At 53.6% G+C, this 26,692-nt stretch overlaps 10 protein-coding genes across 10 annotated transcripts; 6 read left to right on the top strand and 4 right to left on the bottom strand.

Moving 5' to 3' along the window:
• Positions 1–1,179: 1,179 nt before the first annotated feature.
• CPAR01_09630 (RhoGAP domain-containing protein) lies at positions 1,180–6,442 on the top strand (the record flags this gene model as incomplete). Its single annotated transcript, XM_060493895.1, has 2 exons — positions 1,180–1,586; positions 2,407–6,442. 2 exons carry the CDS (start codon positions 1,180–1,182, stop codon positions 6,440–6,442), a joined length of 4,443 nt encoding a protein of 1,480 aa, XP_060348025.1.
• Positions 6,443–7,312: 870 nt separating this feature from the next.
• CPAR01_09629 (uncharacterized protein) lies at positions 7,313–10,272 on the top strand (the record flags this gene model as incomplete). The annotated part of the gene is made up of 2 exons (XM_060493894.1): positions 7,313–8,987; positions 9,059–10,272. The coding sequence occupies 2 exons, from the start codon at positions 7,313–7,315 to the stop codon at positions 10,270–10,272; spliced, it is 2,889 nt and encodes a 962-aa protein (XP_060348024.1).
• A 1,188-nt stretch (positions 10,273–11,460) lies between these two features.
• Positions 11,461–11,769, top strand: CPAR01_09628 (uncharacterized protein; the record flags this gene model as incomplete). The annotated part of the gene is made up of 1 exon (XM_060493893.1): positions 11,461–11,769. One exon carries the CDS (start codon positions 11,461–11,463, stop codon positions 11,767–11,769), a length of 309 nt encoding a protein of 102 aa, XP_060348023.1.
• Positions 11,770–11,962: 193 nt separating this feature from the next.
• CPAR01_09627 (uncharacterized protein) lies at positions 11,963–12,586 on the bottom strand (the record flags this gene model as incomplete). Its single annotated transcript, XM_060493892.1, has 1 exon — positions 11,963–12,586. One exon carries the CDS (start codon positions 12,584–12,586, stop codon positions 11,963–11,965), a length of 624 nt encoding a protein of 207 aa, XP_060348022.1.
• Positions 12,587–12,692: 106 nt separating this feature from the next.
• On the bottom strand, positions 12,693–13,616 carry CPAR01_09626 (uncharacterized protein; the record flags this gene model as incomplete). Its single annotated transcript, XM_060493891.1, has 1 exon — positions 12,693–13,616. One exon carries the CDS (start codon positions 13,614–13,616, stop codon positions 12,693–12,695), a length of 924 nt encoding a protein of 307 aa, XP_060348021.1.
• A 1,477-nt stretch (positions 13,617–15,093) lies between these two features.
• Positions 15,094–15,364, top strand: CPAR01_09625 (uncharacterized protein; the record flags this gene model as incomplete). The annotated part of the gene is made up of 2 exons (XM_060493890.1): positions 15,094–15,299; positions 15,358–15,364. The coding sequence occupies 2 exons, from the start codon at positions 15,094–15,096 to the stop codon at positions 15,362–15,364; spliced, it is 213 nt and encodes a 70-aa protein (XP_060348020.1).
• Positions 15,365–15,688: 324 nt separating this feature from the next.
• CPAR01_09624 (uncharacterized protein) lies at positions 15,689–15,859 on the bottom strand (the record flags this gene model as incomplete). The annotated part of the gene is made up of 1 exon (XM_060493889.1): positions 15,689–15,859. The coding sequence occupies one exon, from the start codon at positions 15,857–15,859 to the stop codon at positions 15,689–15,691; it is 171 nt and encodes a 56-aa protein (XP_060348019.1).
• A 1,035-nt stretch (positions 15,860–16,894) lies between these two features.
• Positions 16,895–17,461, top strand: CPAR01_09623 (uncharacterized protein; the record flags this gene model as incomplete). Its single annotated transcript, XM_060493888.1, has 1 exon — positions 16,895–17,461. The coding sequence occupies one exon, from the start codon at positions 16,895–16,897 to the stop codon at positions 17,459–17,461; it is 567 nt and encodes a 188-aa protein (XP_060348018.1).
• Positions 17,462–19,691: 2,230 nt separating this feature from the next.
• CPAR01_09622 (uncharacterized protein) lies at positions 19,692–22,222 on the bottom strand (the record flags this gene model as incomplete). The annotated part of the gene is made up of 5 exons (XM_060493887.1): positions 19,692–20,182; positions 20,245–20,448; positions 20,502–20,717; positions 20,771–21,992; positions 22,043–22,222. 5 exons carry the CDS (start codon positions 22,220–22,222, stop codon positions 19,692–19,694), a joined length of 2,313 nt encoding a protein of 770 aa, XP_060348017.1.
• An 869-nt stretch (positions 22,223–23,091) lies between these two features.
• On the top strand, positions 23,092–25,526 carry CPAR01_09621 (uncharacterized protein; the record flags this gene model as incomplete). Its single annotated transcript, XM_060493886.1, has 2 exons — positions 23,092–23,776; positions 24,346–25,526. The coding sequence occupies 2 exons, from the start codon at positions 23,092–23,094 to the stop codon at positions 25,524–25,526; spliced, it is 1,866 nt and encodes a 621-aa protein (XP_060348016.1).
• Positions 25,527–26,692: the final 1,166 nt, after the last annotated feature.

The raw sequence follows: 26,692 nt of genomic DNA, 5'->3' as shown, positions 1-26,692 counted from the left end.
GCCCTGAATTATTTTGGAACGGATGTTTGGCGACAGACACGCTCGACTGGTTGAATGGACTACTGCTATACAGATGATATTCTGATCTTCTTATCCAGACTTCTAGGCTCTCCGCTAGTTTTATTGGCGGTCGACTCGAATGCTACCCTCCTCTACCACGAACAGCACCACAGATCAGCCTCCCTTTGCTAGTTGCTGGAAGCGGCAAGACGGGAAATAAGGGGGTTCTTTGATCAAAACACCACAACACCACAACATCAAATCCTTTCCCCTTCAACGCTGGTCGACTCTGAAGCTGGGTCTGTCCGGCCTAGCCCACCATCATTCGCGTTGCATTGCACTGCATTGTTCATCGGAAAACCTACACTTCGGCCACCCCAACGGCCACATCCTCCCGTCTCTTTGCTTCTGGCCTCACCTCACGGATGCCAAATCGTCCATAGCCGAGTTGCTTCTCTCGCTCTCTTTCTGCGTCTGTGCCAGCCAATGGTCCTCTCGTCCAGCATCGCCCCCCGTCACAACACCACACACACAAATACACACACATACATACACGCACACGCGCACGCCTACCCAAGACAACGGGCACTTGTCTCATCCACGCCCGGCTGGCAGCATTCCTTTCACAAAGCATATCCGGCACCGCGAGACGGGCCTCCCATCCCTCCCTTGGGACCCGAAGGACGCCATTCATCTGATCTACTGTGCTCTGCTCTGGCCCACGTCCAAGATACAACCTCTTCTTCGTCCTTCCACATCCTCGTCTTACGTCCTGCTCGCCCTGCAACACTACAACGACCCGTGACGACAACCTCAACCTCCAAAACCCAACCCAGCAGAGCCAAAAATTGGCCTTTTCGACTGGCTACCTATCTGCATTAGAACAGATCAGAGTCGACTCTGGTCTGCTTCGACTAGTCCTTGCACGACTGGCCCCTCGGCTCCGCTCTCCGTCCGCGTCCCTTCCCGGCTGGATTCGCTCGCTCCCGAGAAACAAAAATAAAAAACCTACACTGCAATCTGCATCCCGTCTAGAAAGAGGCCGGTCTACATGCAACGGCAGTCGGGGTTATCCAGGCATCTCGAAACCGCTGCGAGGTTGTCCTGCGTTAAGCTCTGACCCTGCACACACCCCTAGTTGGGCCGCCGGCCAGTTGTCTTTCCGTCGCATTGCCCACCATGTCGCAGCTTGCGCTCCAGACTCAGAGTGCCCAGGGCTCAATTTCAGATCCTGATGCTTCTGGTACGACTTCCACGTCTGGACTTCCCGTTGACGCATCCGCTGCTGCTTCTGCTGCTGCTGCTGATGCTGCTCCACGTTGTTCTGCTGTCGCCCCCGTTGCTCATCATCACCCTCGCCTCCCTCACCAAAAACATCCTCTTCACCGGCTGCAGGTCGCAGACGTCTCCTCTTACTCCCCTTCTTCCAAGGATGGCCCCACGACAGGCCTCTTGATCCCAGCATCCGATCCTGCAAGCATTAGCAACAACAGCACCACCACCGCCAATACAAGCATCGCTGCCGCTACCGCTGCCAGTCACACTGCTAGCAGTGCGACCAGCCCTCTTCTTACTCCATCTCCAAGGTACGTTCCACTGGGCCTCCACTGGCTCTGATTACCAAACGAGTAACGGTCCACTCTTTGCTCTGCTCTGCTTCGCTCTGGTTTCTCTCTCTGTGCCTTGCTTTTTCTTGCTGCTGCCGCTGCTGTTGCTGCTTCTTTCTCCTCCTTGACCCTACCACCTTGCCTTGACTTTTCCACGCCCGCTAGATAAACAGTCCTGCGACTCGCTCGCTTGTCTATCCACGCCTACGCCCACCACCGAACCTCAACCGCAGAGGGAGAGAAAGAGAACGTAACTTCTTTCTACCTCGACCCCCGGTCTGCGAGGATATCGTGTGCTTGTCTTGGCGGCCCGCGACTCTTTTTAATTTTGACTTTTCGCTCAACGCCGACTCTCTAGCTGCCTTACCATCTTTCCTACTCTATTGTGGGACTTGGATCCACGGCTCTGGCCTGGCAGCATATTGACTGATGCCCTCCTCCACCCTATAGATCCCCTCGGCGCCCGATACCTAGTCCCCTCCACGAGAGTACCGCTATTTCTTCGCCGACGAGCCCTTTCTCTCCTCGATCGTCATCTTTCTTCCCACCCGGGGCAAGATTTCATACCCACCGTTCTCGAACTGTCCCAGACATAGTCACGACGCCAACCGACGATTTCCGCTCTCCAGTAGATCTTTCGGGAGAACCGCAGACATATTATCAAAGCGATTCGTCCTGCTCATCCACGCCCGAATGCAGCACACTACGGTACGTGTGCGTCTCGTCGCCTCCTCCCGATTTGATCATCTCTAGTTGCTCCCCGCGTCGCCATACGTTACACAGCTGACAGACGAAACAGTCACAGTAGACCGAGAATATCACCGCTCCCTACGAATGATAACCGAAGCGCTTCCGAACCTGTATTGATATCTAGGCCTCTCGCAGGCCCCCTCCGATCTCCAATGTCTTCTTCCGGAGGATTGGCCGCTGCATCGCGGGGCAAACAGAGCAAAGGAGCGCCGCGGAACTCCTCCATGGACTCTGCTATTTCAGCCATCTCCACAAAGTCACAGCCGCACAGAGGCGCAGCTGGTAGTCAGTCTGATCCCACAGACATTGAGGGATTGATCAAGACTGCAGGCAGCCCGGAAGCGGTGATCCAGTACCTGTTGAAAGAGAAGAACTCGCAATCGCAACAGAACGCGCAGTTATGGCGCTTGGTCGACAAGCAGAGAGCCATGATTTTGGGCCTCAACAAAGACTTGGAACGGGCCTTGAAAGACAAGGAGAAGTACCGAAAGAAATTGAAAGAAGTCATGTCAATACCGGAATTGACAGGGGCAGACGGATCGAAAACTAGCAGCAAGGTCCTCAAGATGCCCGTCAGCAGAGGTATACCAACAGTCGACGTCAGCGCTCCAAAGGAGCGACAAGTCGTTGCACCGGACTCGCCAACTCTAGACTCTGACAGCCAGAAGCACTCACCCGTGGATATGGCCATGGCCCCCTACCCGATCACACCTCCCGCCGACCAGCCCAACGGCCCTCCATCAGCAGTTGGTGCTCTACTAGACCCGTCTCACGAGATGCCCAAAGCACATGAGCACGCCTATGATCAGTACAACCATGATGCCGAGGAACAAGCAGCAGAAGCGGCACGGAGGGAGCAAGAGGACGAGCAAATCATGGATCTTCCTCTGAATTTCGGTCTTCCACCATCCCGAAGCCTACCGAGCCAGCCGCCAAGCATGCCTCCCCCTAAGCCTCCTGGAGTACCAGAGCCAGCATCGGCAGCCAGCGAGGGTATTTCACAGTTTCCTGCCCCACCACCGCGGAAGCCTCCCCCAGCTCCTCTGCAGCTCCAGAGCCAATCTCAACCAGCTGCTGAGGACGATGACTCTGACTCCGACTTCGACGACATTTTAGAGGTGGACGAAATCCTCACTGAGCAACGCGGTCGCCGTAGGACACGCGAAGAGGATGACCAGGACCGGGAAATCTTGGCCATTCAGGAGGCGGAGAGGAGAAGCTTATCCAAGAAGAGCACAACGCAGAGTCAAACTACCTCGCCGACTGAGGGCATTCCTGAGGCCCCAACGGGCTTGCCACCAAGCCCTCCGAAGCGGATGCAGCGTGAGAATATCCCAGCTTCTCTAGGCTCAGTTCTGAATGCAACTACTCTCGAAGCTCCCTTGCTGAGCCCCGGGTTACCATCAAGCCCGCGTCCGATGGGCGGTCTGTCATCATCTGATAGCCCTGCGCCCAGTGTTTCTTCATTTCCTGCCGCGCCCTTGTCGCCACGGCCACCTCGCCAGCCGATCCCTCTCCCACCAGGCCACTCTCTCCAAACACCATCCGGCCCAGAGCCTATGGTTCTCAAGAGCCCTCAACCTCTGAACATTGTCAAGAAGGGATGGGATTCAGCCAGCGAGAAGAGCCGTGGCAGTCCGACTGAGCGTGGTCGCATCTTCAAGGGATTCACCACTGAGGAATACCCTGATCTGCTCCTGCCTCCAAACGTCTTGCCGAATATTAAGGTGAAGGTTGCGTCCTCGCGCATGAAACCATCTCGGGCAAGTTTGATGTCTTTGACACAACTGGAAGAGGATCCGGTGTTTACTCTTGCCATTTTCTCCCGTTCCGAACCGGGCGAGCTTTGGCGGGTTGAGAAGGACTCTGCTTCGCTAGCAAAGCTCGACCAAAGGTTGAAACAGTGTCCAGCCTTCACTGCGAAGACCCCAGAGAGGTCGCTCTTCAGTGGCCACGCGCCTGCTAAGCTCGACGCGCGGCGAATCGCTCTCAACCACTACCTGGAAGAGCTTCTGGAGACTCCTTTGGATACCGCTAGTGCTCTTGAGCTCTGCAAGTATCTGTCGACTCACACGTTGCCACCAAACGCCGACGACGCCGGCTCGATGGAGAGCATGGCGGAAGCCAAAGTCAAGACTGGTCCTGGCGGTCGCCCATTCAGAACCGGATATCTCACCAAGCGAGGCAAGAACTTTGGTGGCTGGAAAGCCCGCTTCTTCGTCCTCGATGGGCCGCATCTCAAGTACTACGAAACGCCTGGGGGTGCACACTTGGGCACCATCAAGCTTCCCAGCTCTCAGATCGGCAAACAGTCCCAGAGCAACGAAAATCAGTCACCGCAACCGTCTGCCAACTCAGATGACATGGACAACCAGTACCGTCATGCATTCCTGATTCTTGAGCCAAAGAAGAAGGATTCTACCAGCCATGTGAAGCACGTTCTCTGTGCCGAGAATGACAGGGAAAGAGACCAGTGGGTCGACGCTTTACTTAGATGGATTGATTATAAAGATCCGGAAGAAGATGAGGCCCATGCCGCGAAGCAGCAGACTCAAGATCGCCAACATGCTAGCGCAGCTGAGCGTGCCGAAAAGAAGAAGCAGCGATACAAGAAGACCGCTTCCCAGCACCACCATCAGCCTACTGAGTCCGACAGCCTCATAGGCGTGAGATACGATGCGACATCTCAAGGCGATCTTCCCCACCATGGCGGACCTGCGCGCCCCAAAAACCATGGACATGTGCCAGAGAATAGCCACCCTGTTGAACCCATGGGAATGTCTTCGCAGCCATCCATGATGATCTCCGCTCCACGGGATATGCAGGTCATTGCCGACTCTGCGCAGTGGGGAAATAGAGCAGGACTTGGCGTTCCCGTCAACGAGGAGAAGAAGCTGAAAAAGCGAAGCTTCTTCGGGTTCGGCCCTAAGACGAGATCGTCGTCTGACGGCCAGGATTCTCTGTTTGGTGGAAGCGAAGGCGGCTCGTCAACACCTCCCCAGGGCGGATACCAGGGACCCATTCGCCAAGCCTTTGGGGCTCCTTTGGCCGAAGCTGTTCGCTACAACCACCCTGTTGATGTGAACGTGCCTCTCCCCGCCGTCGTGTATCGATGCATTCAATACTTGGACGCCAAGAACGCAATTCTGGAGGAAGGCATTTTCCGCCTGAGCGGCTCAAACGTCGTTATCAAGCAGCTTCGCGAGCGCTTTAACACAGAGGGCGATGTCAACCTCGTTACCGACGAGACTTACTACGACATTCATGCTGTCGCGTCACTCCTGAAGTTGTATCTCCGTGAACTTCCGACAACAATACTCACCCGGGACCTCCACCTCGAGTTCCTCTCGGTGACGGAGATGACCGACCAAAGAGACAAAATCGCCGCTGTATCTGAATTGGTTCAGAGGCTGCCCCAAGCAAACGCCACTCTACTCAAGTATCTGATCGCGTTTTTGATCAAGATTATCAACAACGCAGACATGAACAAGATGACGGTCCGCAACGTCGGCATCGTGTTTTCTCCGACTCTGAACATCCCAGCACCGGTATTTGCCCTGCTGTTGCAAAACTACTTTGGCATCTTCGGCCTGGAACCCGAGCAGTATGAGCTGCCGTCTTCATTCGCCGAAGGAGAGACGGGCCGAGAGAGATCAGGCTCCCTGCCCTCGATGAACAATGGGCTTCCGAACCGGCCTTCCTACGACCCTTCTCAACATGCGCGTCCTTCCACATCAGCGGGGTCCAGTCAATCACCGCATCGCCAGAGACTGATGGATGCCATGACTGGCCAGCAACGCACCGGCAACACTCCCCCTCCTCTGCTCCAGGACCTGCAGAGTGCTCGGCAATCCCCCACACCGCCACCAAATTATCCTGTCGGCCGTGGCACAACATATGAGCCTCAGTACATGCCATCAGGATACCAGAACAACAACTACCAGCAAATGGCTCGCGGCTACGACAACAGTTCCTCAGGATACGACCAACATAAGAGACGCGAAAGCGCCATCTTTATGGGTAACGTGGTCGGCCTCAACCCACAAAGTTCCAAGAGTCGATTGCGAGAAGAGACCCAATTCTGAGATGCCTTACATCGTCTCTCGTGAGTCTGGCTGCTCTAGGCCTCACTTTCACTCCCTCATTACGCAAACATACCCACTCGTTCACACGCAGCGTTGATACCATCCCTTGCATATTTTTCTTCACGTTTTATTTATTAATGCCAGCCCAAGAGGCATGGACGACATGATGGCGCCAATATACCCGAACATATCACACCAATCCGGACCGGCGCCGAGCGCTCCACTTCTACCTAATACCGATCATCACCTACAAATCCCAAGCCTCTTTGAATTGTCCATTGTTTCACATTCGCGAGTCGAAGTAGGAGTGAGCTGGACATGGGGTGCCTGATGCAAAGTGGAACATCCAATGAGTCCGAGGGATAACGTTTGTATCATATGGACACAGGAAGTACTGCTGTTCAGGGCGCTGCTGTCACCCATGTGGTTTTTGGTGGATTATGCTTGCTTTGTTTCACAGATCTCAGCATGGCGTTGACGGTGATGAGCTGCGAGTGGCACCTCGTCTCATGGTTTCCGGGATCGCATGCAGCGAAGGTATGGCTTTGGCATTTTATACATCTAGTTTAGCTTAAACAGCGGGAAAATCTATACCAATCATGTTCACATTTTGAGGGGTGACAACTACGAATTGACCTGCTGCGAAGTAGAGACGGGAGTGTGAGTACACTATTGAATTGCCCTTCGACTTGATTGATACTTGCTGCCCTCGCCGCTGACTAATATTCGTTAGTGACGGAAAGGTCGGCGCACAGCCGTCGGCCACAACTCTCCGCGCCCTCCGCCGAACAAAGGTCGGTATTTTCTGTCGCCGTCACCGATCATCTGATATTGGCTTTCAGCACTGCACCTTGCCAAGCTCCTCCCGAAATGGATCACGGCGCCGCAGTTCTCGACCCAGCACTACGAAGCGCGGAGCCCTCTAACAATGGCAGCAATGGTATGAGCGGGACCTCTCAAGGCGCTGCCGGCGCCTACCACGATGACGAAGCCGCAGCCGCCGCCGCTGGAGTAAGCTCCGAGGGCCAGGGCCAGGGACACCATCACCACCAGCAACACCCCGACTCCCCCGAGACGCCTCATTCGGCCCACGATGGCGAAACGCCGCAACACGATTCGATTCACGGCGGAAACCCCGACGACCCCAAGCGACCGCGCGCATGTGAGGCATGTCGGGGTCTCAAGGTGCGATGCGAACCCGATCCGAACGATACCGAGGGCCCGTGTAAGCGGTGCAAGAAGGCAGGGAGGAACTGCGTCGTGACGATGCCGACGCGCAAGAGGCAGAAGAAGACCGACTCGAGGGTCGCGGAGCTGGAGAAGAAGATTGATGCGTTGACGGCGAGCTTGCAGGCCCGCGGAAGCTCCGCGGCGCCGGGTGCCGCGCCTGCGGTGGCGACGACGACGACGAGCGCGCATGCTGCCTTATCCACGCCAGGTAGGGACGAGAATCCGTATAATAAGGGTTGGGGAGGTCACGGTCTTGCGAGGGAATGGACTTCAAGTACAGTTGCTGGAACGGGGTTATCTGTGGAAGGGCTCGACCCGCAGGAGGCGCACGCCGCGGAGAAGGGGCGGTTCGACCATATTACCTTCCCGGCGCCGCCCTCAGCCGTAGCAGGGCAAAAGAGGAAACACTCAGACCGCGGAGACGATACGCCGAGCGGCAGCGATATACCGGAAGGGGGACAAATCGGGGCCAGGCCGGCGCCGCCGATCCACATGGGCAGTGACTACGCCGACGTCGTGGAGCGCGGGATCCTGAGCGCGGAGAAAGCGGCGGAGCTGTTTGAGCGGTACAACACGCTCATGGCACCGCACATGCCGGCGGTGGTGTTCCCGCGGGGCGCGACGGCGGAGGAGACGAGGAGGGCGAAGCCGCTGCTGTTCCTGGCCATCATGGCGGCGTCGAGCTCCGAGAGCCCCAATGTGCAGCGGAGGCTGGTCAAGGAGCTGATGCAGATTTTCGCCGAGAAGATTATTATCACGGGCGAGAAGAGTTTGGAGATTGTGCAGGCGCTGCAGGTCGCCGTGATATGGTACTGGCCACCAGAGCACTTTGAAGAGCTCAAGTTTTACCAGCTTGTGCATATTGGCGCCGTAATGGCGCTGGATATCGGGCTGGGACGGCGCACGGCGGGCAGGAAGATGCAGATCCCTTACCAGTGGCGCAACCACCCGTTCAAGAGGGCGCCGCCTCCGGACCCGACGACGAGCGAGTGTCGGCGGGCGTGGCTGGCCGCGTATTTCTTGGCGGCGAACACCTCCATGGCGCTGCACCGGCCGAACCTGGTGCGGTGGACGAGTTTCATGGCCGAATCGATGGAGGCGCTGCAGACGAGCGCGGACGCGGCGCCGTCGGATAAGTATTTCTGTCACCTCGTGTGGACGCATCGGCTTGCCGAGGAGGTGGGGATACAGTTCTCCATGGATGACCCGGCTGTGGTGCCGAATATTACGGATTCGAGAACGCAGTATTCGCTGAGGATGCTGGAGAGGGATTTGGAGAAGTATAGTGCTTCCGTTCCCAAGGAGGAAATGCAATGTGAGTTATCACCCCCTCTATTTATACTCACGACGGTTGTATAAGGCTGTGACTGACGACTATTGATGAAGCAACCCTCAAAATGTCCTTCCACGTCCTCTCGCTCTACATGCACGAAATCGCCCTCCACACCCAAATGGACGACATCCGCCCGCCCTTTGACACAGCCACCCTCAAGGACGGCATGCTCACGAACCTGACCCTGACAACCTCGCACATCAACGCCTTGTCCGCCTGCCTCTCGGCCATTGACGGCATCTTCGAGGCATTTTTAGCAATGGAGGTGCCCAGCATCCGCTGCCTGCCCGTCTTCAACTTTGTCCGCGTGGCGTACGCCGTCGTGGTCCTGATCAAAATGTACTTTTCCGCTACGGCGCCCGGTTCAGAGCTGGGTAGGGTGATTGACAAGGACAACATGAAGGTGGAGTATTACCTCGACGCGCTGCTGGAAAAGTTCCGCGCCGCCGCGTCGGATGATCGAAGTCGGCCTGCGGCTAAGTTCTTGATTGTGTTGGTCATGTTGAGGAGTTGGTTCTTGAAGCAGAGTAAGGGGCTTGCGATGGGTGTTCCCGTGCCGGAAGCTGCTGCTGCTGGGTTCAAGACCTCGAATTCGCAGCCCGAGACACCGGCTTCTGCTGCTGCGCAGTTGTCTTCTCGGCGGCCGGAGGCGACGCCTGCTTCCACTGCCGCCGAAGAGCAGCAGCACCAGGCGCAGCGACGGGTGTATGCGGGGCAACAGCACCCGCCGATGCAGGAGTACCCCGCCGCCAACACGCCTCTTCACCTGCTGTCAGAGATTGCCACGCAAAATGATCGTTCTGGCGGCGGCGGTGGTGGTGGCGCGACGAACAATATCCTCTGGAACCCGCCTCCATCACGCCAATCTTTCCTCTACGACCCGAGCGCCGTGACACCTACCCCAATGGACGGACCTGGTTCCGGGCCAGGGACAGCGGCGTCGAGCGGTACGGCGGCGACGACAGTTGCAGGTCCGGGCGATGGAAGCGGAGCAGGACCGGGAGCCGGACCCGGGCCGAATTCAGTGGCACCCTGGCTGAATCCCGTCTGGACAAACGACTTACAAGATTTCGGACTCGATCCGGGCTTCACGAATGATTTATCGCTCGAGGAGATCACGACGGGGTTCGGGACGAGTCCAGGGAGCTTGAGCAACGGGATGCGGTATGTTATGGCGCAGGACCCGTGGTTGAGCGGGATGAGCGGGCTCGGGGAGATTTTTGAGGGGATGCCTGGTGGATCTGGCCCGCCCATGTTTCCCATGTGAATGAAAACACCGGGAATGGTGTCGAATCACGGGAACGCACCTCCAGGCAAAAGGCCGCTCCGACGACCAACTGCTTCATGCGCCTACATACGGCGGAAGCGACGGCGTTCATTCACGCTCGGGGTTTGGGATGAACCTGGCAGACGGGCTTTGCCTATCCGGCCGGGGTAATGGAGACACCCTGGGTCCGACGTCGGATTTTGCTTATACGGCTGTCACTTAGCACCGACCTCCGGGCTCTGCTTCCAGACCCCGTCTCATCCTCACCTCAACTTTCCGACAAGAAGGGGAACGGGAAGGTTCGCTCGTTTACGGAACACTCCGAAAGCGATGACAGACACCACGATACCACTGCTGACCGACCCACATCCTTTCTGGCTAAGCTTTCCAGCGACACTTCCAGACCTGCTCGGACTTGGGAAGGTAAAGCAGACACACTCGGAGCCGAAACATCACTCAAAGAAGCCCGTCCAACGAATCTCAACTCGTCTATACAACGCCAACCTTCATCTACATGAAACTGCCGTACTATGAGAAGGCGGAATCTTAGTCACGGCCGAGGACGGATCCGGGGAACTCTGGGGAAAGAATGAGGAGCAGAGGGAATGTTGGAACATCTAGGGCTCCGCCAGGGGAAAGATGGGAAGTTTAACCTTTCTGACATTCCCCAGGGGGCCGTTTTGGAATAAGTCAGGCACAAGAGGAGGAAAATTGGGGAGCAGGAGTACGTGCACTTTGCTCTGACTGGACAAGAGACGAAGTTTGCAGAACCCAGCTTCATCCAAGAGGCTTCATCCATCTCTCTTGGAAGGTGCAAAAGTAGTGTCCTGAGGGGATGGGCGGATGGAAACAGAGAGGAATTGGAGTCGAGGGGTCGCTCGCTACAGCACAAGTGAGTTCCGGGAGCTCGTGAGTGGAATTGAGTTGTGCTCTCGCAAACCATCCGATTCTACACTCCCACGAAACTCCATCACCCATCTCAGCAATGTCGTTGTGTTTATTTTTTATTTTTTTGCATGTGCTATTCATACGAGATACCTATGTACGATGAAAAGATGCTTGGGCAGGCGAACAAAAAGGATAGATTTTCTCTCAATTCTCATTCACACAACACACATTAACCACCCCACTCGTTACCTACCCACTTCCTCACATGCCAACTACACCTTGCCTCGACTTACAAATGGAATGCGTTTGGTTGACGATGACTCTCCGCCACCCCCGGATAGGACGGGACCTGCGGTGGACTGCCAACCACGGCTTCACGTGGGGGAATGTGATGACAGAAGCCTCCGTGGAACCAACCCGCCTCCCCGAGTTCGCCTGCTGCCCTATGGTGCCTACACGTACGTGCAAATTCGCCGCCCGCTAGTGAGACCTTGCAAGCCTGGTCCCCGGCGAATGGGAACGAGATACCGACCATCCGGAATGGAGGCCCAGTTTAATCCCACGCTGTGTCTTTCGGGGATGCCTTGGCTGCTTACCACCCGTGTCTAACAAGTTGGCTTGCCGCGACCCGAAAGGCACACATTCGCATTACATATTATTACTCACCCCTCGTATTTGGCCATGCTAGGTGAGGTCTCACTGAATGATAACATCAAGATTTTAGGTAGGGACCGCGAAACTTTCACTTCGGGTCCGAGCGTGTTTCTCATGGTAGCTAAGCTCGGCGTTCGTCGCCGACCGTTCATCCGCCTCTCGCCCGGGCTGTGTGCCCGCAATTTAACCCCTCTTCCAAGTCCGGCCTGTTGTGAACTCTGTACCTATCGCGGCCGCCTGATAAAACGCAAAATCCATGCTTCCACCCACTTTCAGTCTGTCCGGCCGTCGGTACAAGCCCGTCCTCAACCCAAAGCTTTCGCCGCGTGACAGCCAGCGATGTAACGATACCGAAGCCTTTCCCCCTCTCCGTACGCCAGACATGAATCCATGTCGAGATCTTGACACCATCAACATTCTCTGATGGGCCGCAAGCAATAGCCAGGCATGTTCTTTTCCGGACCAATCTTATTTTGGAACCCGAAATCTTGCAATTTGCGATTGTCCTCCATATTCCGCATGCCGTTTGTAAACTCCTCGTGAAATTGCAGTTGCATTCCGCTTCCGTGATCAAATGTGAGACAACGGTCTCATGTGCATGTGGTATGGAGCTTCCCCGCTCAGTGTGCAGCCGCAACCGGGCTGCATCACAACCAACCGAACGCCACGTGGGGTTGAGCCGATAGAAAGTGTTCCCCAGCTTGAAAAATAGACAGGGATAAGGACGCTCAGAATCTGTGAAACGCTTGATGATCTTTTGCTCGTTTTCCATATGGCGAAAATCATGTTCTTGTAGTGAAATGCCATCTTTGATGGGGCTTATTACGATGGCATGATGGTCAACATCAGTCGTAGTAGCCGTTCCTGACGTGGGCTTCTCAGTCCATGTAGAAATCGCCCTTGAGAATGCGTTCCTGGAAGGCATCCGGCTTGGGTCGCTCGGGAGCCTTGGGCTTCATAGCAGCCGCCTGGGCGGGGGGAGCAGGCATCTCGGAGACTGATTTCTGACGATCGTGGGCGACGCCATTGCCGGGGCCGCGAGGAGGAGAGGATGAAAGACCAGAGCCGAAAGAAAAGGACGCTCGTGGTCCCTGAACAGAGCTCTCGGCGCGAGATCTAAGCTGCTCGGACCAGTTGAAACCTTGGTCTGGGCGAGAGAACACGTCAGAAGATGATCTTTGCTTGTGTGCAATGCTTGCCTGTACAGTGCTGCTAGATCGACGCCTGGCCGACGACAGAGCAGCAGCGATGGACGAAGTATTGGTCGGTGGCGTGGAACTCGCAACCGAACCAAGACCTCGTGGAGAGTGCACACTGCCACGTCTGTCGAGGGCAGCAGGAGTGCTAGGCACGGGAGTGGCAGAAGCAGAGGGTAAATCATTACCGTTTGAACCCGGACTTCCACCGCCATTGCGCATGGTGCGCATTGCCTGAGCTCCGAAGCTCATTCTGCGGGTGAAGGGAGTGGTAGGTGCTGTGCGGGCGTTGGGGGGAATCTCCTCCTCGTCGATTGCATTCTCATCGATGGAGTCGTTGGAGTTGGTCGAAAGACTTCCCCGTCGGAGAGAGTTGAAAGCACTGGCACCAGTGGGCGAAGTTCCAGTGAGGCCGAGACCGGTGGTGACGGAGAGTCTCCGTCTCTGAGCGTCGCTGGTGCCAGGGAATGCACCGCCGTTGGAGGTAGAGTTGCTTCTGAAGAGACCAGCGATAGCCTGCTGGGTGACTGATCCACGTCTCTGGCGATGCATTTCGTTCGGGTTGTTCTGAGTGTTCTGGTTGGAGTTGGAGTTGTCGTTGGACATGATGGGCAAAAGAGATAGTAAGGAACGAATTGGGGGCTGTAGTATATGTAGTCGGGGATATCGGTATGTCGTGCGTCGGGTTGTTGTATGCGTTTAGGTAGTCAGAGGGTAGTCCAAGTTGTGTTTCGGAGGTGCGTCTTGCGTGGGGTGAGATCTAGAAAGAATCGAAAGAGGGATCGAACGGGGAATCGTTCGACAGGTGCGGATGTGTGGAACAGGGTGGTTATATATCGAGGTGGCCGATGGACTGATTTGGGGTGACACTAGGGGCGGGTTACAAAAGGTTGATCACAAGGGAAGGGCCAGGGATGGGATGAGCGTACCTCTGTAGTGCGCCGTGGAAAGGTGTCGATCAAGGGGTTTGCTGGCCTGGCGAGAGTCAGAAAGAGAGACTTATTCCGTCTTTGTGCTTCGTTTGTGCGTTTGTGCTGGGGGATCGACGAGGGAAGCGTCCCCTCTAAGCGGCGCTTCCTGCACAAGCAGCAAAGCGGGTTGAAGCTCTAAATTGAGTGACGTCGAAGCTTAGGGGGCAGGTCTTGGATCAGTGGCAGCACCCTAGGACGGGCCAGGTAGCAGGGGCAGAGAGTCAGGGAGGACCAGATTGGCAGAGTAAACGGGCTAGAGGGGGATGGCTGGTTGTTCTCACTGTTCTGTAGTGGTTTGGGTAAAACGGTGGTGTGTGCTTGCGTGCGTGTGTGCTTGGTAGTGTCGAGGTGCTTGGTTGCCGGGGGTGGGCTGCTGGCTGGTCGGCGGTTGCTGGTTGTTGAGCGGATGGCGTGGGTCTGCTTGCTCAGCCAGGACAGGCAAATGGTGGTGGGATGGCGGTGCGTGTGGGGAAGAGGCGAATGCGGTGTCGGATGGTCGGTCGGTCGGCGTGCGTTTGAGGGGCCGATAATAGCTTCTTGGGCTCCAAACTCGATCTTAGATAGGGGTCAAGGATTGGCCAGTCGCCAGGCTGGAATGCTTGACAAGCACACAAGCTGCTATCTCTGTGATGCCGTGGTGAATGTGTTTTATGGCTCTGTGTGGATAGAAGTGGGTTTCTGATGGGTTGCTGATGTATTGCAGTCGTGTCGTATCCGTAGTTTCGTAGAAGGGTAAAGGAGGGCAGCCAGGCAGATGAAAGAGGTTCGATGTCAACGCAAAGATCGTGATGTTGATGGAGAAGGGTTCCAGTGTGCGTCTGCCAAGTTGAATGGCATTGAGAAGACTGGAGATCAGAGGAGGCTTGTTTGATGGAGCCGCGGAAGGAACGCAGTTTACGGATACCACTTGCTCCTTCCATTGTGGCATCTGCTCCTGCCTGTCTATTCGTTCCTTCTCTCGCCCTCGCTCTCGTTCTTGCCGTTCGTACCATTCCTTGCCCTTGCAACACCAACGGCACCTGCACCTGCCTGCACCTCTGACCTGCACTGGTTGACTGGATAATGGTGGAATCGTGGAGGAAAGGAGCCACCACGAACCTTTGGAGCCAGAGATGGCCTGGAAGACCCAAAATGCCAAGTTCAGCATGGAAGATTGGCGCGGAGGCTACGGCAGCTCCCACACCCTCAGGGCCTTCCTCATCCACGATACCACAACCCCGGCTGCCTACCCAGCGCAAGCTCACAGACACACCATCCAATCACGGAAGGCATGGCCTCAGCGTTGCTTCCAGCAAAGACACTTTGGCGGCATTGCGCGGTACGTACCCACCTTAGCGCAGTCTCTAGTGCTGGACGTGCTGGACTAGCGCTCGCAGCCACTAGACGGCCGGGTTCTGAACCAGCCAGACCCCCGCTTGTCGACGTCACCCAATCGAATGATTTGCGGGGTAATCAAACCAGCCGCCAGAGGTGGGAAAGAGCGACGGGACGTTTGACTCTCACCTGCACCTGCACTTGCACTTGCACTTTTGACTTCCATTGCACTTGCGAGTTGCACCTGTCTCTGACTGCTGTGGAAGTCACGCCGGTCGTTCGTACTCTCCCACTCTTCATACCCCGTACCATCCACACAGATGGGAGGAAGGAGCTGGGCTGCAGATGGAAGGATTTTAGCAAGGACTCAACACGGGAAAGAAGGGGTCCTCTTTACGTTCTCCGGGTCTCTGTTTCTCTGTCTCTGTTTGACTGCTTATGTCTCTCCCACCTGTCTCTGTCCCGGTCACTCAATTCGTTAGGTGTGCTGATCTTCTTGGGACGCATTGGGCCGTAATTATCCCATCGTTTCCTATCTGCATTTCCTGTCTTGCTTTTTGCCATCTTTGAACATCTTCTATCCTCCTCTCTTCCTCCTGCGTGTCCTCCCCCTTGCCCCCTCCCCTCCCCCCTCGGTCTTGCATCAGAACCGACCATCTGCGGTACGTACCCCACCACCCTTTCAACGCCCATTCAGCACCGGAACCACCACCGGGACCACCACCACAATCACTGCCAGACACCTGTGACTGCAAAGATTCCCACACAACTCGCATCTGCAGACTCAGAGACATTCATCCACCTCGCCCGCAGTTCACCACGCATACGGTTGCACTCAGCGTATACCAAGCTCAATGCAGTCTGCCTTCTGGACCACCAAGCACACACGCGGACACTTGACAAGACGTCCCATCTCGCGTGCCATCGCATGCTTGCTCTCGCCACTTTGGGCCGTCTATTGACCACCATGGGCCCATCCGCAGGCACCATCATCTGCCCATGTTTCTGCCACCTCAAACATCTCGAGCTTCGAAAAACGAACTCTGACTTCAGACCAGACGGGAAAGGCTAAGAGCTGGCTGCATCGTCTCCAGCATGTACAAGTACCAAACTTTTGTCAGCGGGAGCCATACTCGTTCAGACTACCAACCTTGATCACAGACCTGTTGTTACTCGACAAGCTCAAAGCCTATATTCTCCTCCTCTGAACCCAAGACCAAGACCCTGGAGGTCTAGGCTGCTTTGGAAGCTTTCCGATGCAAAAGTTGCCAAAGACGGTCACATCGAAATTCCCAATTCCCTCCTCTTCCGATCACATTTTCAACTCGTAGTACCTACGCTCGTGTCTCTTCGACCAACACGAGCAGCTGTCGTGTCACCATCCGGTCCTCCTTCAGTCACGTTTGGTGTGTTGTACGTAGACTATTGGCAACCAGGCTACCTTAGCTCGACATGCCGGAATTCGACGCCTCCTCCTTCTATCTTTGACTGCGTCCACTTGGCATGCAGACGGGCCCTAGCAAGTACTGCCCCGGATAGACAAACCATCCGTGAGCGACTTGCACACTGCTTCAATTGCCCTCCGCCGCTTGGACCAGGATGCATTTCAGGCGGCACGCAGGATCTCAGCGACGAGAGATTGGCGAAGCAGCCTGGTCTCTCAGCCGCTGGAGACAGGGACGTGGGCAGTGGGGGTTGGTTGGATGGCGAACAGTATCCAACTCCGTACCTTACGGATACAATGTCTTCTTCAACTCGTTGATGCACCACACCCGGCTACTCGAGTCAATAAAGTGGCCGAAGCAACGAAGCAATGAGGGGAACATGTTTCTTTCGACGCAACTTCACGACTCGCTACATCCTCTGTCTATGCACGCCTGTATCCCACGTCGAAACTCGAAGAAGAACTCTAGCACCGCACCTGGTACATCGTGGCACACATATTGGAACGTTTATCTTCTCTTTCTTCTATTGATGCTCTACCTAGATCCCACCCCTCCCGAACCCGTCATCCCTCCCCAAGCCAACCAGAACACCGCCGACCTCCCCGAACCCTGGTTTGACCAACCCCTCTGTTCAACACTTCCCCAGACTATCCACATCCGCAGCTCCCTTCCTGACTCGTTACTGGGATTCCCATCCGTCTTCGTCTTCAACAACGCTTGACTTGGTCTGCTTCCCCGCAAATTCCGGGTCTCAGCACCAGCGGGCCCCATTTCGCACGCGGATTTGGTCCTTGGCCAGATAGATCCCCGGCCTGCCAGATTAGCCCTCCCGCTAGCAACAGGACAACCGTGAACCGTTCTCTGGCCACGCAGTTGGCTTATCTTGGCAGCCAGTCCATCCTGTGCCAGCCTGCCCGGATTTTGCAACCGTCCCACGAGCCATGCGTCGTGTTGTGTCACGAGAAAGCTTAATGGTGAGAGGCTTGCTCCATTGGTGATGGCTACGTTGATCAAGGTCCAACATTTCTTTTGCCAGATAACACAGCACCGGCCACAGATTTTATTGCCACCTCTTCCGCTTGTTCGCTGCGCCAAAGCACCTGGCAAGCTACCACTGCAGGTCGCTTCCCGGAGGTCCGGCTCCGCGCCGCGGTAGTGTGAAGCTCCTGGTGGACCCTGAACTCGCGGCACAGCATCTCAACCAGCCAGCAACATGTGCAACAACGGTCATGCGCCCGCTTCTTCTCCAATTCCTGTAAGTTCTGTTACCCCGCCTTGTTTGAATCAAACTCCGAGGTGGTGGGCAAGAGTTCACTCGCAGGCCAATCTCGATGCTCTCTTATCTCTTGCTCAATTCGGGCTTCCCTGTCAGTAAGCATGGACTAGTGATGAGGGGTGACGAAATGATTGTCACCGAGGGTGATGTCAAGCGGTTGCGTAACCTCGCTAGGCTGTCAAGGAAGATGAGACCACAGAGATTGCCCAATCGTTACCGTGTGCGAGGGCATTAGTTCCCTCGAAGGAGGCCGTTGTCTCTGTTGTTATCTGTCAGAAGGCCTAGGTAGCTGAAGTACCCAAGCTGAGACTAGGCAATGGCAGGGTTGCAACACACCCAGGTGCCAGTCAGTCAAGCCAACTCTATTTCAATGGCGTTGGCAAGATGATCTCACCTTAGGAAGTAGATACCTATACTATCAACTCAGTTCCGGTTTGTAGTGAGTCCTTTCGAGGGAGTCTTGACATCCCCACTCCTCGTACACACTGTCAGATTTGACAATGATTGGGTTGCTGACTGAGTTCATGAGTGAGGTGAGTTCAAATGGCGCTAATGAGTACAGGTGTACCTATTCTTTCGAGGGAAATCAGCTAGATATATATACCTATCTCACCATACTTCCCTTGTATCCGCCTACAAGTAATTTCGAAACAGAGCGGAAGTTAGGGGGAAAAAACTGGAGGCGAGTTTACTGACGCAGAATGAGATAGCCAACTGCAATCTTCACAGGGGCTTGACCGGTCAGCGGGGCATGAGAAATGAGCGTTGCATGTGTGCTCTTGACCCTGTCGGCTTGAAGGAGTTCCAAAGGATAAGAGTTGGATTGATCCGGTTACGACTATACTTCATGCCACGCAGCTCTTGCACTTTGCTGATTTACAGAAAAATCGGCCTGCCTTGGTAGCTTTTGCAATGCATTATTCTAGATTGACTGAGACAGTAAGAGACAGTCGTTGCCTGCTGATGTGAGCTTGGAGATCTGTCTTCATTTTGCACAGCGAACATTCGTGACGTACGATGCAGGCTGTGATGGAATATATAGATTTAAACGTCGATTGATTCTGGTGACCATCAGTCAATGTATCTGGCCCATGACAAGCTGTTCGCGCTCTGTGATAGTTCACATGTGGACTTGTCGATCGTGCGCAGTGGAGTGATATCTACATTTTAAACGACTAAGTGTCAACCTGTACCTGTTGGCTAGAACATATGCTATCTGTTAGTATTTACGTCAGCAGGGCGAGGTCTTTCGGCCGTTATGAAGCTCAAAAGTCCGGGTGTGAACTGCGTATGTGTACGGAACGAGGAAGTTGTGGGCGTAACCCACGTTGCCCACGTTGGGTGTAAGTAGAGAGGGGCGTTTGTATAACCAAGACCACATTCCAAATCCATCTTTTCTACCATCAATAGTCTAACAATCATTGCTAGGATGCATAAAAACATGTATAGCATTTATGCACACATGGCGTTGAGATTATGTAGGAGTATTAAGCTTTGACTCAACATCGTTGTTTCGGTCCTCAAGTATTGAGCTAGGAATGATAGCATAGCTTAACTGTTCGTATGTAGTCGAATCTATGAAATACCACTTGAAACACGTTCTACTGGGCAAGTCACCCCCTTTGACTATGGAATCGGCAACATCACAAGCTGCCTGCCACCTAAGCAGCATCATTTAAGCAGCATCACTTTGAGCCATGATGTCCTTCATCGCCGCGAGTCGATCGCCCTTGATCTGGGCAATCTCCTCAGCCTCCGCCTTCTGCAACTTGGTCATGTACTGGGTGAACGCGTTTCCAAGCTTGAGGACCTTGTTGAAGTGGCTCGCGTCCGGCTTGACCCCCTTATCTTCCGCCAGCGCCAACGCGCTCCTGACACAATTGCGGATCTGGCGGCCGTTGAGAGGCTGCGAAGCCCAGGATTTAGTCACTTCGCTGCCTAGGGCTTTGCATTCTTCTCGTGAGAGAAGAGCTGGTGAGCCATCGCGGCGCTTGCGGCCGAGGTCTTGGATGAAGATCTTCCAGACTTCTTTGCGGAGGGGTTCGTCGAATTCTGGCATGCCGATTGTGATGTGGATTCTGGATTGGAAGGCTTGGTCGAAGGCGCCGATGCGGTTGCTGGTCAGGAACATGATGCCGTTGAAGTATTCCAACGTTCGGAGGAAGACTGCGTTTGAAGTCAGCACTTGGCCATGGTTCTGTTGAATCGGAGTTCGTAAGAAGACTTACTGGATACCAGCGCGTTTCTTTGTAGATTGTCGTAGTCTCGGTCCTGCAAGAAGATGTCTGCTTCGTCAAGCAACAGTATGGCATCCCATGCTACGGCATGGCGGAAGATCTTCGACAACTTCCCCTCGAGGGTCTCGGGGTCTGTCCCAAGATCTCCTGCGGTTACCATGTAAAGAGGCTTCTTGAATGATTCTGCAACGCACTCTTTTGATTTTATGTCAAAATCCGTTCTCATTAACCCGCCAAGGAACACATACCTGCGGTCAAAGTTTTGCCGACGCCTGGAGGCCCATGAAGAAGAATGACCAAGCCCTCGCCTTTTCCGTCAACAAGATCATGGAAATTAGTACTATGCGCGAGATAGGACTTGACCATAGCCCAGATGACTTCTTTGTACTCCGGTTTTAGGACCAGCCGCTTCCATGCATCGACTGCAAATTGCACAGGTTTGAAGTCGAGAACACGATACCAATCTTCATATCAGTTAGCTCTACTACGAAAGCGTATGATGCTTGCAAGGACATACCCCATCCTTTGTCACGGAGACTGAATCCACGTACGAATTGAGAGCAAAGCATGAGAGCCAGCTCATCCGGTTTAGTCGTTGGCGAAATGCTGTCGTAGTCACGAAACCAATTGCCCCGCGTATCTCCTACTTCTTCGGCCTCGGTTCGCATGGGGACATCCCCAGGCTCGTAACCTGTCCCGCCATTGTTAGTCGTCTGAGAAATATCAGATCCTCTTCCAGCCCTTTCGCTCCACTTTGCGATAGCTTCGCGTTGGTTGTACACGGTTGATGGAGCGCGGGGGAGCCGGCCTTCATCCATTGCACTGTCGACCTGGGTCTCCACAATTACTCTCATTCCAGGACCCCCGTCATGGCCACGTGCTTTGGATGTTACCAACTGTTGAAATCTAGATGTCGTTTTCATCTCCCAGTAGCTCTGACCTCGAGAGACTGCAAATGCCCTGACAGCATCTAGATCCTCCATGAATCTTGCCGGTACGTGACGTAGTTTTGCGATCCCTTTTCCACCATGGAATCGCTCCACGTTCCATACACAAAAGTTCTTAACGAAGGCGGACCGCTGCGGACTGTATTCAATTGACCAGCCATGTAGCATCAGCTGTCCATGGTACATTCCCGAGGATGCCGTGCTGATACTCGGGTAGTCGACGATGAAGCACACGGTCTCCAGGCCCTGAATTCTGACGAAAATGGGTTCGCCTGGTGTATAAAGCATCCAGAGGTCGTCATATTGGACAAGAGTGCTGGGACCGGCCGATTTCAAGGCCTCGAGTCTCGACCGGATTTCATTGAAGGTTGGTTTGAGAAACTCTAGGATCGTCTTAGAAATGGCAAGATTATGTTTTGAAGCTTTGGTATCATTGGCAGTTGTAGACGCTGGCGACGCTGTCGATACCTTCCTCTCGAACGCGTCTAAGCGGAGGAAAAGCGACACATACGGTGGATAGAAAACGATTCCTCGACCTGTCGCCTTTTCAGAAAAGGGGAACGGCTCGAGGCCCCTCAGGAAATCGCTAAATTCCCACCAGTCTACCTCTATTCTTTCTGGCCGGACTTTTCCGAATGCGTCCACATGATGGTAGAAAGTGACCTCTGGTATCTGGGCCGTATCGGTACGTTTCTCGTCTTCCGATGGCACGCCGACTAGCTGAACCGTTTTGAAGCGCCCCTGATGATCTCTGTATGATCTTAATGTGGCATGGCCGATTCCGACACCGAACTAGTACTCGTGAGACATGTATCGTGGAAGAAGCTATTGCGTTAACATACTTCGTTGATTTCTCGAGAAGGAGCGGAAGTATCAGGTTTCTTTCTACTTCCACTTTCATGTGTTGTCATATGAATCGACGGAGCTGGCGACTCATCAATCTCGCTACTGGGAGAATCTCGGTAACTGCGGTTTGTGCGCTCATCTGTTTCGCTAAGGCTGTGTGAATTGTCGGAGTGCATGGCGGCGGGTTAAGTCGGAGTTTTGTCAGTCAATGAGTCGTTAAAATCCAGAGCAAGCTTTCCAGTACCGGTAGATGGCCCATTGGCTATGCAAGCTGTTCGTTTATATCATAATTGCCTCTAGCTCGCCTAAATGCTCGCTCCGTAGGCGAGGCTACCGTCTGTAGTATGTTCTCGGCAGGCACAGCTTATGTGATTGCGACTATCTTAGTGAAAGACAAATGGAATCGACCCAACCAATCGATCAAGTGTGCTGTGAAGCAGTTTCTACCTGTAATATGGTGTGCGCATGTTGAAGCAGGCTTTGAGCAGCAGCCATCCTGCATCGTATGTCGTATGACACCCTATCAGGCCGCGTACTCCGTCACCTCTATTTCTACGACTCGTAATCTTCTCAAACCACTCATGTGTTGCCAAAAGCTCTCTAAATCTGATCCCTTCCTATTTCCCTCCGAGGACATGCCTCCAATATGGGCGAGCTGCTGCGTTCCCAACTTTTCAGTAGTTTCATTGGTCAGCCTGATTTATTGCTGCTACATAAGCTGCATATGTGCGCTGCACCCAGAACATGGCGCTGTTTAAGTGGGATCAGGTAGTCCAAGTCTTGCATATGTACATTTCAGGCAAATAGTACTTTGTGCTGCAATAGTACTGACGACAAGCTTGGCAGTCATGCAGATTACGAGGGCATGCACAGTGATTGATTAACCAATATCTTTCCTCAACTGGCCATTTCAATGCTCTCTTGAAGACATCGATTTGGCTACCCGTATTTCTCTCATAGTGTTTGTTATAAGGGCGTTTCTTAAAGCCATGTCTTTGATCGTGCACTGCTAAGAAATCTCATGGAAATAAATGTCGACCGCAACATGAGCAGCAGGCTATCCAGTGTCAGCGAGCCCTCAGACCAGAGTGGCTCTCTGAGGCGAACGATCAGGCTTGGCCATCCACCTGCAAAAACACTCTCCAGGCCACGACTTCGTGACGGGAAATTGAGTCAACTTCTCGAAAAGACTAAGCCACAGAAACGCCAATCCATGGATGAGGCAGAGCTAATAGAGTCTTTGAAAACGCTTCAAGGAACTCAGGTATTTGCGACAGACACGACACTATCTCGCACCCAAAATAGAACTACAGTCGACACGAACAGAAATGCGTGGGCCCTTGATGCGACCGCTAACCCATCTTTGAGAGACAAGTTCGAACAGCTGGGGTTGGCGGTAAGCGAATACAATATTGCTGCGTCTCGTGAAAAACGCGAGATTGTGATCAAAGATGGCTGCAAGCTTCAAGATGTACTAGCTCAGGCAAACGCCTTGCAGGAGGCCAGATCTACAAACAAAGACGATAAAAGCCTCAACAGCAGCATACAGGCAGGCTTGCAGCAATTTTGCAAATCGACTCTCCATTATGCTGCAGTCATGGATACACTGGCACAACATCATCCTGAATGGGTCAGTCTAGCTTGGGGAACGATGAAGCTGTTGCTCATGATTCCGATCGAGTACCAAAAAGTCAAGGAAGGTATTGTTACCAATCTTGGACGTATAGGGAGTAAGCTGGAGCTCGTGAGCCTACTGTTGTCTTTCTATCCAGTTGAGAGAATGACAAATGCGGCTGCGGCCATCTACGCGTCGATCGCAGATTTCCTGGCATTTTGTCTCCGGTACTTGCGTAGTAATTGTTTAGGTACAAAAACCTCCGATAAAAGCGTTATGTATTCACGTTGCTGATGATGCAATCTCGCCCGCCACCAGTCAAAACCTTCAAGACGATGGTCGCACCTTTCGACACCAGGCTCGGGTCCATTCTCAAGACCATTGACGAGAATTACACCATCCTGAGACAAGAAGCTGAAATTCAGTTCATGATATATCAGTTTCAACGATACTGCAGTATGCAGAGAGATCTATTTGAGATCAAAGAAGATCATGGGCGAATCATTGGAGTACTAGAAGGTACTATCGACATTAAGGGCCGATTCCAAGACCTTGTTCAGAGCTAATACGCCTAATAAAGAGATAATTCGTAGGGATGACATGGATCGAGAAAGAAGAAGCAAAACGATAGATGGTCAGTGCCAAAATGTCAACGCCAACTGGAAGTTCTAACATTCCTCTCAGCATCTGAGAATCTTGACCGGAAACTTCTGAAACCGCCCGAGCTCGAGATATGCGATGATTTCTTTCAGGACCTACTTCCCCTGGACGGAAATCTACATCAAGTCCATCTCCAATCAGATCTGCTACCAATGTCTTATTTGGTAGAGAGCCGCAATGTCCTTCGTCTTCCTTCATTCCAGTCATGGCTAAGCAGTTCAAAATCTGGTCTTCTGTGGGTAGATGGATATGAGATACCTCGCCGCCCTAGCTGGACGACGGACTTGTCTCAAAAGATTGTGCGTGCAGCTACGGAGAGCGGCTACGATACACTTTCGTATTTCGGGAGCCTACATCGAGGGAGTGACGACGATACACCAAAGCCGCGCGCTCTCGTACAGAGCCTGCTTTTCGGCATGCTTCAGAAGTTTCCAACAGTGACTTCACATGGCGATCCGAAGCTATTCAACGCCGAGATCTTCGTTGCTGCTAAATCAAACCTGGACCTTTCATGGAGAATCTTCGTGGAATGTCTGCGCGCTCTTCCATCTTCCATCATCTACATCATGATAGAAGGCGTTGATCACTTCAGCATGGCTGGGGATCAAGCTACCGATTTCGAATCTTTGCTGAAACGCCTAAGCACATTGTCAGCTGCTCTATTGGATGATAAAGTAGTCAAGCTTGCCTTGACGTCTGTTCGACCAAGCGCAGGATTTCAGCACCTGTTTCCCAACCTAGAGAGACTCGAGGTTTATCATGACCACAAGCTACTTATACGCGTGCCAGCTGCAGCCGCGCGAAGACGCAAACCCCGATCAAAGTTGCAGAAGAAGAGACAATCGCCCCTTTATTCCCCAGGACCAACGTTGGAGCCAGAACCGACTGATATGGGTAGCGACTTTGCCCCTTCTGACTCAAGTGTGGACAGAGGCGGCAATGTCAGCGACTCAAGCTCAGACTTCGATATCTTTGGTAAAGGCAAGAGGGAGATAGGCCGTGTGAGATCCTCTTGGTCAAGTCCGACTCCTGAACATGGCCGGGCGAGTCCTCTTCAACTTGATTCGGAGAAGAAGGCGAAGTTGACGGGAGAACAAGAGGCCGAGGATTCTGACAGCTCATTCGAAATATATGAGGCGCCTACTGCTGCGTTGCCTGACCAAAGCACAGCCAGCGAAGGAGACCTTTCGGATTTTGCACCATGAAGGAAGGCTAAATTCGGGGGTTTACGCTTTGTGGTCAAGGTATCAATCAGGCAAAGTTACTCGTGCTTTCAATGTTCATAGAGCCCGACTTCATGCTTTAGTTTACAGTTACTCGGATGAATTTTGTCGAACATGACTATCAACCAGAGAGAGTCAATAATCTGTTCTTAGATCCGTGCCATGAACAGTACTGTCCGGAAAGTCGTTAGATCTGCAATGACTTTTTACAAAGAACTTCTCCAGTCCTAGTGACAACACCAAGACGAGAAGATGCATGCGTCGGAAACGAGAGCGAGTTCGTCTTCCGTTTGATATGGCGCAATGATGAAGCATACTTAGTACTGCGCGTATTTCATGATCATGTGAGTAATCATCTTTCTCGAGATCCGTCTCGAACCCGAGACACTGACGCCGGCCACTTTTGATCAAGAATCGGCAGACTTACACCGAAGGAGATCTCCGAAAACCACCTCATCGAGCGCGGCGCGGCCTGTGGGTTGCTGCGGCTGGCCAATGACCAGGATGACCCGAGTTCAACATATTGACGCACCCATCTTGCCGGATTTCCGACCACGCGTCACGCCGGAAGCAGTAAGTTGCCTGACAAATAAGAAGGTTTGGTTTGATCTACGAGTAAACTTCGACTCAATTCTTCCCGCGTCGATGCCTTCACCAAATTGAGCGCCTTGCAGAATGACAGATGCGGAAAGCAGGCTGTGCAATCTTCGCACCTTGATGAGACCGTTGACGTGTGGCCTGTTCGTCATCTCCGAAAGACAAGGACTGCTTCTACTTTTCACTTGGGGAGTCTCACGACAAGCATCAACTAGTGCCGGGTATGCCCTCAAGCTTAGACGCGCATATTCAAGACGGACACTGTCTAGCGAAAACTCCGATTTTCCAGCTACTAGACCCATGCTGACCAACTGTATCAACGGACATTAACTTGGGCAGACCATCCCTCAGTGTAAGTCAATCGAGTAATGTGAGAGCAATGCATTATGATATGTGAGTCGTTATAGTGATGACCGCCCAGAAACTGATCGACGAACGACCTGGACGGGTGCAACATTGACGAGTCCTTGGCGAGGCCCGTCTTAGCGAAATTGTTGGGACGACGACGATCTTGTGAACAATTATCCGAAGACACGATCTTCAGACGATTG

This window comes from Colletotrichum paranaense (genome assembly GCF_030867605.1).
Source record: "Colletotrichum paranaense strain IMI 384185 chromosome Unknown Scaffold_7.1, whole genome shotgun sequence".
In the NCBI taxonomy this organism is placed as follows: domain Eukaryota; kingdom Fungi; phylum Ascomycota; class Sordariomycetes; order Glomerellales; family Glomerellaceae; genus Colletotrichum; species Colletotrichum paranaense.
The sequence above is the reverse complement of the archived record's forward strand: the minus strand, read 5'-3'. Positions and strand labels throughout refer to the sequence as shown.